Genomic DNA, 10,258 nt, shown 5'->3' on the forward strand with positions numbered 1-10,258 from the left:
AATTTATCATAGTTACAGAACAAAAGACATTTTTATTCTCTTTCAAAAGCAATGGCACAATTCTTCACTGTCACATTCAGAGGTCACATGGTTGAACAGGAATTAAAAGGAGTCAATTTCTAAGAAGATCGCAAATTCAAATAATTTACTGAAGGGGGAAAAGGAGGGACATTTTGCAAGAAAAAAAAAAAAAACCTCTTCCTATGTAACAGTTTGTAAACTTTGCAGCACAACCAATTATTACATCTCGCCAGATGTGATCCTGTACAGGAAATTAAAGTGCGCCACTTTAAAAGGGAACTTGGTTTAAAAAAAGAAAACCCCAAAATACCCCACATGATGTCTTTCTTTTGTATTGTAGACGATTACTCAGTGCCTTTCATGTACAATGCATGCGTTGTAAAAACAAGTGCTTGTAGCCAATCCCTCTGCTGTGCCTCAGTAGTCATCCTCCTCGTCAGAGTCCATCACTTTCCTTCGGTTAAACTGGAAAAAAAAAAAAAAGTGTTTTATACTGTGGACACAAGAGGGATCTAGGCTGCTTACTCTATAGCTTCCAATCACTTTCATTGAGTCGGTAGCGTGAGATTGTGAGTGACCAGCGGACATCGGAGCCGCCGAGCACTCGCGCGGGGATGTTAGTTAACGAGTGGGGGGGGGGGGGGGGGGCGGCGCACGCTCGCCCCCTAGAGGCTCGTTGGCAAGCGATGTACCCAGGAGGGGCTGACCACCGCAGTATATAGTCCTGCAGCGGTCGGCAAGTGGTTAAAGGCTCAGTTTCCTCTAGTGCAACTTGTCATGCGACTTTAGACACAAATTCGCATGACAAGTCACAGCCTATTGAGTTCAATGCTGCCGTTCCCATCTATGTGACTTTGATAAGGTGCCTGCACTACTTTGATGCGACTTTGATCCAGAGGGTAAAGTTGGATCAAAGTCTACACACTGACAAAAGGGCCAGGAGAGAGCATATGACCTTTCAGAGTCATGTGACAAACCTCTCAATCGCAGGGTTCTCTCTACAGGTGCCTGCATTTCATCTGTGTGGCATAAGCTGCAGGAGCAACATATAAAAGTAAACACTTGCGGGGTCCGGAACCTCTTATACAGAATTTATATAGCGCCAACCCATTAAATGGCAGTCAGATGGATCCCTTTACTTTTACAGGGCTATGCAAGCCTTAATAGAAAACCTACTGCGAGAGAAATACAAAGAGTTGCAATTTGTCTTTTGAAAATAGTAGCTGCTTGTCCATCAAGCTAACCCTCTTATTTTAATGCTTTAAGATGGTGACCCAGAACAAGCAGGTATTCAGAAAGGGACTTACATTTCTGTTCCAGTTAAGTGACTCATTAGATCAGAATTACAGTCAAGCAACCAGCATTTTCAGAAGCAGCAATTGTAGCCCACGTATCTTATGATAAGCTTCCTTCAGTGTGGAATAAAGCACCGGTAACAGACGCCTGGAACTGATCAGCGTGCAGCTCTGGGCTGCCCCCTAATGTCCATTCTACACAACTTCCCAGGACACTGCTGGATACCCAGGGCACTGCTGGTTAGAGGCCAGAGAAAAGCAGACCACGCAAAAAAGCAAAAACCAGCCCAACAATGTACTCACCTTTACTGTAGTCTTCTTCTCCGTCTGTTGACTCACTTTTTCCAAAATCTCTATTAGACCCTCTTCAGATAACTGGGAAGACAAAATCCGCCCAAGAATCAGGAATCATGAAAAAGAAGAGTCACATTGCACAAAACAGTGAAGAAACAGATCACACAGTATTTTATTCTATTAAAAATTATATAAAGAACAGTACAACTTTTCCAGGACATAAGCATGCAGGAAACCCTCGCAGGGTGCATCCACACAAAAAAGGATGAGGCGTGCAGCTTTTAGAACCAACCAAAGACTGGAAAGGGTGGGGGGTAAGGGGGACACAACAAATATTAAACTGTTATTTTAATATTATACTTTGCAGCAGCAATTTGGTGACAAAAGAGCTTGATGTTTAACCACTTGCCGACCCACTCACAGTAAATATACTGCGAGTGGGTGGCAGCTGCAGGCTCAGTGACACACTGGTACACTTCTGAGCACATGCCCACCCTCTGGGGAATTCAGCGGTGTGAACCCTTGACCCCCCATGTCCAGTGGACACAGTGACCGATGAGTGGGGGGGGGGGGGGGGGGTGTGATGGCTATGTTAAAACAAAAACTTCCATTTATGATTATTTTGCTTACTATTGTGGTGTTGCGAGAAGCCTATAGCTATCACAGCAGCCTGTACCATGTGATTAGCTGTAGCCAATCACAGCATGTCAACAGTAAGCAAGCTGTCATGAATGGAAAGCCATTCATGACAGTTATTGCTAATAATCGTGATCATCACTGTTATAAGCAAGAATAGTGTGTGTACCATAGTACAGCGTCACTATAAGGACACCACTCTAACAGAATGACTAAAAAAAAGTTTAATCCACCTCCCGACGAACAGCTCCTGTTGTGATTACACACAGCGGGAGCCCAGCTTACCGCCAATTATACAGGAACATGAATCAATGCCTTCCCATAGTAAAAGCACAGGCTGGGCACAGAGTTAACCCTTTGATCATCCCTGATGTTAACCCCTTACCAGCCAGTGTCATTAGTACAGTGACCGTGCATAATTTTGTATTAGTGTCACTGGTCCCCAAAAGTGTCAGTGTCCGATTTGTCCGCTGCAATGTCACAGTCCCGCTAAAGTCGCTGATCGCCACCATTACCAGTAAAAAAAAAAAGTTACCCGTTAACTTGATTTCAAGCTCCTCCCACAGGACACACAATCCACATTAGTTTAAATACAGGTGTGCGAGAGTCCCTCAGTAATAACATAACCGAGGGCACAGCTAATTTCATACCTACCAACCATACTACATACCATATGTATAATAGGGCGGGAAGCAGTGCCGTCCTGGAAATCAAGTTAACAGGTATTAAAAACATAGTTTTTCCCCAGTCATCTTCCAGGACCGCCTAATGAGAGTGACATTATAGAAACCATAACTGCTAGGGAGGGACCACAGCCTTGAGCACTTTTCTCCCAAAAGCCTGATCATTGGAGGATAAGAGATCCAGACGGTAATGCTTGACAAATGTCTGGAAACACAACCAGGAGGCCGCTTTGCAGATTTGGATTGGGCTAGCTCCTGCCCTTTCAGCCCAGGACGTAGCCAGGACCCTGCTGGAATGGGATTAAGATTTTGGGGAGCTTGGAGCGCGGCACTTGCCTAAGCCTCAATGATTGCAGCCTTCATCAATCTATCGATGGTTTTAGAAGCAGCTGATCCTTTGTGTCCCGAGTATAGAAGGAATAAATTAGGGACTTTTCTCCCTTTGGTGCACTCGATGTAACATAACACACACCACCTTACGTCAATTTTATAGAAATCTTTCTCCCTGGAGTTACTGGCTTGCCCACAAAACGATGGGATAATTTCTTGTGATCAACAAAAACCTGTTGACACTTTGAGAAGAAAGCCAGGTCCAGCGAAATAATTACTATATCCGGCAAATTGGAGCGTTATGGTTATGCTTTGGACATAGCTTGTAGTTCACTGGACTCTCCTAGCCGTGACCAGCACCACTAAGAGCACTGTCTTGTAAGTTACTACTTTTAACCTACGTTTCTCCAACGGCTCAAAAAGCTGTTTTTGAGAAACTGAAGGACCATCGACAAATCCCAACAGGGAAAACTTATTAGACCGCAGCGCTCTACTCCTTGAAACGGCCTTGATGAATCTTATTAGGAGTACGTTCCGCCAATCTGATAGCTAGAAAACTGGACAATGCTGCCACCTGTACTCTAAAAGTATTGGGAGCTAACCCTAGGTCAGATCCATTTTGCAGAAAGTCCAAACCTACCGGAATAATAGGTCCAGAAATCCTGTTATTGCCCTTTCACCAAAAGCATAACGTTTTCCAAATTTTATTAGAAGTTTGTTGATGATTTCTTCCTATGGTTTAAGATCGTGTCAATCACTTTTTCTGACAATTACTTGGTTAACAGTATCCGCTCAGGAGCCAAGCCGTCAAAGAAAGGTTACCTGCGGGACCAGCAAATCGATCCTCTCGGGCAGGCTCCAGGGTGTTGCTATTGACAGTTTCTGTAGAGCAGCAAACCATGACCTTTTTTGGCAAAGCTGGACTTTCTGAATCACTTTTGGTATGAGCCTGGATGGAGGGAAAGCGTACAAGAGAACCTCCGACCTCGGAAAGGCAAATGCATCCAGACCCAGACTGCAAAGGTCCCTGTGAAGTGAGAAAGTTCTACTTGCACATTTTTGGATGAGACAAACAGGTCTATTAGATGTCGACCCCACATCTCTAAAAAATTGCCTCAAAAACACTTAATGCTTGAAGCTCCATTCCGTGTGACCCCATCCCATATGACAAATATTCTCTCTGCTTAAGATGTCTGCTCCCCTTGGAGGTGAATGGCTCCCAGAGAGAGGGTGGTTTCTTCTGTCCATTTAAAGGATCAGCTTTGCCACCTCCATTAGGGAGGGAGCCCACGTACCCCCTTGTTTATGTAGGATACTGTCGCCACATCTTTTCGCTCGGTAAATATAAATTTTCCTTCCACCGAATCCAGTATGTAACCCAGGAAGACAAATTTCTGCAATTGTCCCAAATTTGACTTTTCCAAGTTCACAATCCATGCTAGCGGTTGCAGATGGATTATTGCATAGATTAGGTTTTTCTCCAGCTCTGTGGAGGACTCTGCAAATATAGATCATCCAGGTAGGGTATTATCTGGATACCTGAGGTCCTCAACCCCTGTAAGGCTTCTGCCAGGACCTTCGCGAAGATCTTTAGAGCAGATGTCAACCCGAACAGGAGGGCGTTGAATTGAAAAAAAGATTGTCTGGCCCAGTCCTTTCATTGCAAATCTGAGGAACAGTTTGGAGCAGACTGACGGGAATATGCAGGTATGCATCTGTTAGGTTGATCGTAGTCATGAAAGCTTCTCTGAATAATAGCTCTCTCTCGTCATGAAGATAGTGTTCATCTTGAATTTTTTGTAAAACACCACTTTTGTTGACTTCCTTTAAATTCAGGATCAACTTATTTCCCCGAAGGTTTCCTTCCGATGAACACATGGGAATAGAACCCCCCATAACCTTGCCCTCCAGGGATTGGGGAAAAGGACTTCCTGATCCAGAAACTCCTGAATTAGATTCGTCATGGCAGCTGCCATGTCTGAGTCCTTCGGCAGTGGAGTAACCAAATAACGACTTGGGGGTATATGATAGAATACTATCCTGTATCTATTGTCGATTAGATCCATTATGAACTCATTTATTGTAACCCTTTGCCAAGAGGGTAGGAAAAGTCCCCAGCCTCCCTCCTAGCCCTGCAAGGGGAATCATTGGCTTTTGTCTTTAATTTGGGAGGAATTAAACAGAAATCCCTCCTCTGCCCTTGCCCTTCCTCTGTTCTATTCTATGTCCTAGGGTCTATTTTGCCTGAGTCCTTTTGACTGGTTTTCCTGAGAGGTCAAAAAGGCTTTTGGGCTGTTTCTTCATCAGTATTGGAAAACCTTTTTTGTCTGCAGATCTCTCCAAAACCACATCCAAGTCTTCACCGAATAATAGGCCACCCTTGAATGGTGAGAGCATAATTTCGCTTTAGAAGCCATATTCCCTGCCCAAGCTTTAAACCAGATCACCAGTCTAGCTTTGTTTATAAGGGCTGAACATCTAGCCGAAAACCTGATGGCTACTGCAGAAGCGCCAGCAAAATAAGCGGCAGCTTTGTTGAGAACGGGGAGTGAATCCTCTTTAAGGGTGTTGTGTTCCAGGAGGAATTTCAACTGCTCCAACCAAAGGTCTAGTGATCTGGCTACACAGGTGGATGCAATGATTGGCTGAAAGTTAGCAGCTCCTGCATCCCATGCCTTCTTTAAATAACCTTCAGCCTATCTATCCATGGCATCTTTAAGTACCCCTGCGTCTTCAAAAGGATAGGTCTGACTTTGCATTTGCAGGTGGTTTGCATTCCACCTGCGTCATGACTCCTGAGGACGTGAGATGCTGCTGACAAAACGCTTAGGGTCACGGGATAACGTAGTAAGTCACTTCTGCCATTTGAAGCGCAGGTGGAATGCAAACGGTGTCCCTGCTTCCCAGTTTGAGCTTGTATCTCTGCAAACAATACTGTAAGTTTTTACTACTATTTTATTCAATAAATACCACATACTTCACCAGGGAAGTCTCCCTCTTTCACTCCCTGTAAACCTGGTGATTCTTGGATGGAGTGTGTCTGATTGTTTTGGAGGCCCTCTTATTGAGTATATACTTACCTTTAGGTGGAGTTTACCTAACTGATGGTCGAGGCGGTCCCCTTATTGGGAATAAGGCGAGATTTATACTTAAAGAGGAAGTAAACCCTCCTATGACACTTGTACCTATAGGTAAGTCTATGATAAGGTTTACCTATAGGTACTGTAAATATCTCCTAAACATGCACCGTTTAGGAGATATTTACCTTACATGCAGCCAGTGACGTCACTGGCGCATGCGCTCTGAAGGAACGGCCGCTGGTGCCGTTCCTTCAGAGTCCCCTGCGCGGGAGTGACGTCACCGCGGCTCCGGCCAATCAGATGGCCGGATGCCGCGATCCCGGAAGACGGGCGACTGGACATGTCGCCCGTCATACAGGTAAGCGGGCAGCACGGCGGGGGCTCGTTCTAAGGTAAGTAAGTATTTCATAATTCTAGCTCATTATGTCTTTCTCTTTCAGGCTGCGAAAAAAAAATAAAATCTATGGGTTTACAACCTCTTTAACTTTGGTAAGTAGGCAATGGCAATCTGTTCATTGGTGGCGGACACAAAAGGTTTTAACAGCACAATTTTGGGAAGTGTGTTTGGAATAAAGAAATAAGAACACTGTGGCACGCATAATCACGCTGGAGATTAAGAACTTTTGCTTGCTATAGACATTTCCTTACAGCTATAGAGTTACTTATTTATGCAATAATATGTTTTGAGCACTTTAATTGCACTTCAAATATTTATTTATTCATTTTTGGAATTTTAGTACAAATCATCCTCTCAGAGGGGTATTGATTGACACATTAAGGATTGTATGCAAAATTAGAGTTATGTTAGCTTATTAATAACTTGTTATCACTTAGCGCGGTTAAACCAGCAGCTTTACACACTGGTTCACAATCAATTTTTTTCATAAATATTATATATATATATATATATATATATATATATATATATATATATATATATATACACACACACACACAGATTGCGCAGGTGGTGGATATAATTTATATTCCAATTTTGATTAATTTTGCAGTTAATATTTACAAAAATAAATTGCATTTCCATGTTCTGTGTACTGTGGGAGACCAGATATATTGAATGCAGGAACCTGGGTTTACTAACACTTTAAGAGGGGGTGTATAACTTTCACTTATTATACATAAATGCAATGGACACCAACCTTCCCACCAAGCTGGCCAATTCTTGCCATCTGTATAAGGTAATTTTCTACAGCTTTGGCTTTCTCAGGCTTCACCAAGGCCAGGTTGTTCACTGAAACAGAAGAAGAATTAAACATATACAAAAACACCAAGCATACTCCTCCCCACCCCCTTCCCACATAATACATTTGGAGAGAAGTCACTAGGATGACCCCGGCCCTGTTCATTATAGGTCACATGGTGATAATACTTACACCTTGCCCGAGCGCCCTGGCTGAGGACCTGGGATAAAATGTTATTTCGCATGTCATCTTCTCTGTAAACAAAAAGCAAAAAATTAGGAACCAAAGATGTGCTTTATGCAAATGACCCCCCTGTTTTATAACTGCAGCTTTCAAACACCTCATCTGCAATTGACACTTCTGGGAGTGTCATATACCCCGTGAGCCCCCCACAGTGCCCCAACTGTGCACAGAGTCACCTAGCCCCATGCAGAGCCCCTCAGTCTACTATAGAGCCTCCAGGCCCTTATAGTGCCCCCCCCCCCCCCAGCACCCTGAAGTTTCTCAGAGGTCCCCATCCCCTGCAGTTCCCCCAAGCCTTTTACTTTTTTTTTTGTTAATCTAATTTTTTGCTTTCATAAGGGATGAACATCTCTTGTGAGAGTATGGGCTGCGACAGGTCCTCTTTATGGGGAGCCACTAGGATCACTTCTGCTTGGAAGGCAACCAGCAGCTGCAAATTATGATACTGGAATGATACCTGCCAGGCATCATCCTGGTATAAAACCACCCCAACAAAAGCTTTTTTTTTTTTTCCTCAAAATGTGTGTTTTTAGTTTTTTTTAATCCAACAATAAAAGAAAGAATAAACATTAAACAAATAAAAAAAAAAAAACAGAATATTTGAAGAAAGAAGGGGGAAAATGAATTAATTTGGGCCAATTAGGGGTTAAACAGAACAATTTAAAAAAATATATATATTTTAATTTTTAAACTGAACTGTCAGGTGACTTTAACTGATAGCATCTGCAGATGGAAGCTCATCCCAATGATCTGCAGATGGAACAGAAGAAGAACTGGACGTACTATATACATTCTGTGTACTTTGACGAGGATATTTGTGTAGCACCTCCCATGTGCTCCGCTCAGTGAACTCGCTCTGTCAGGGCTGACATTCCTACTGCTTCATCCATAGTGCTGGCTGTGTGGCCCCTGGGTGTCATTCGTACAGCACTGACAACGATTTTACCACAACACCAGCTGATCAGAACAGCTCACCTTTGTTTAGCTTCTTGCTGAGCCTGGTCACTCCCCGCTTCCTGCAAAGAGAACGGAAAATGTAAGAACTCCGAACATAGCATCCCCCTGGCTTTACACCCCCCCCCCCATGTACCCCAGTTTTACACAGCCCCCCCCATGTACCCCAGTTTTACACAGCCCCCCACCCCGTACCTACATATCCCAGTTACACCCCCCCTCCCTACATATCCCAGTGTTACACCCCCCCCCCCTACATATCCCAGTGTTACACCCCCCCCTCCCTACATATCCCAGTGTTACACCCCCCCCTCCCTACATATCCCAGTGTTACACCCCCCCCACATATCCCAGTGTTACACCCCCCCCCCTCCCTACATATCCCAGTGTTACACCCCCCCCCCTCCCTACATATCCCAGTGTTACACCCCCCCTCCCTACATATCCCAGTGTTACACCCTCCCCACATATCCCAGTGTTACACCCCCCCCCCTCCCTACATATCCCAGTGTTACACCCCCCCCCTCCCTACATATCCCAGTGTTACACCCCCCCTCTCCCTACATATCCCAGTGTTACACCCCCCCCCCCTCCCTACATATCCCAGTGTTACACCCTCCCCACATATCCCAGTGTTACACCCCCCCTCCCTACATATCCCAGTGTTACACCCTCCCCACATATCCCAGTGTTACACCCCCCCCCCTCCCTACATATCCCAGTGTTACACCCCCCCCCCTCCCTACATATCCCAGTGTTACACCCCCCCTCCCTACATATCCCAGTGTTACACCCCCCCCCTCCCTACATATCCCAGTGTTACACCCCCCCCCTCCCTACATATCCCAGTGTTACACCCCCCCCCCTCCCTACATATCCCAGTGTTACACCCCCCCCCTCCCTACATATCCCAGTGTTACACCCCCCCCCCCTCCCTACATATCCCAGTGTTACACCCCCCCCCCCTCCCTACATATCCCAGTGTTACACCCCCCCCCCTCCCTACATATCCCAGTGTTACACCCCCCCCCCCTCCCTACATATCCCAGTGTTACACCCCCCCCCCCCTCCCTACATATCCCAGTGTTACACCCCCCCCCTCCCTACATATCCCAGTGTTACACCCCCCCCACCACCCCAATATCCTGTCTCCTCATCTCACCCCATGTCTCCCCTGTAGATCCGCCAGCCGCTGCTTTCTTATCGCTTCCAGCTCCGGGTCCGCCATCCCCCTAATCCTCGCTACACGTTCCGCCGTTCCGGCTTACGTCACCACGCACACCGACCCCCGCCAGACATTACTAATAGTACGGCCAGGCCTATGAATGGAGCGCCGCTCTTGTTGCCATGGAGACGTGTGTTGACCTTCGATCTATAGAGAATATCAGTGTTCTCATCAGTGAGGATGATTGGATGAGGAAGTGCTGTGTACACTGCAGTCACCCGATCATGTGCAAGGAAAAACCTTTATAAATATCCACTCAAATCCCTGTCCATGATTGGACAACCAAAGTAAACAAACC

At 45.4% G+C, this 10,258-nt stretch overlaps 1 protein-coding gene across 1 annotated transcript; it reads right to left on the reverse strand.

The window, feature by feature from the left end:
* Window positions 1–291: 291 nt before the first annotated feature.
* On the reverse strand, window positions 292–10,030 carry PDCD5 (programmed cell death 5). Its single transcript, XM_082269779.1, has 6 exons — window positions 9,898–10,030; window positions 8,757–8,797; window positions 7,731–7,792; window positions 7,497–7,588; window positions 1,620–1,691; window positions 292–486 (listed from the first exon to the last, which is right to left on the reverse strand). The coding sequence occupies exons 1-6, from the start codon at window positions 9,961–9,963 to the stop codon at window positions 439–441; spliced, it is 381 nt and encodes a 126-aa protein (XP_082125905.1). The 5' UTR covers window positions 9,964–10,030; the 3' UTR covers window positions 292–438.
* Between the last annotated feature and the right edge of the window lie 228 nt (window positions 10,031–10,258).

The sequence above is a fragment of the Pelophylax lessonae genome (assembly GCF_965119305.1).
Source record: "Pelophylax lessonae genome assembly, chromosome: 10".
Lineage (NCBI taxonomy): Eukaryota > Metazoa > Chordata > Amphibia > Anura > Ranidae > Pelophylax > Pelophylax lessonae.

What these genes read in the sequence shown, in the direction of transcription:
- PDCD5 (XM_082269779.1), bottom strand. Translation starts at nt 9,963, where the DNA reads ATGGCGGACCCGGAGCTGGAAGCGATAAGAAAGCAGCGGCTGGCGGAT. An exon ending in TTGGCCAGCTTGGTGGGAAG is followed by an intron (nt 1,692 to 7,496) that starts GTTGGTGTCCAT and finishes TTGTCTTCCCAG; the next exon opens with TTATCTGAAGAGGGTCTAAT. An exon ending in AGAAGAAGACTACAGTAAAG is followed by an intron (nt 487 to 1,619) that starts GTGAGTACATTG and finishes TTTTTTTTCCAG; the next exon opens with TTTAACCGAAGGAAAGTGAT.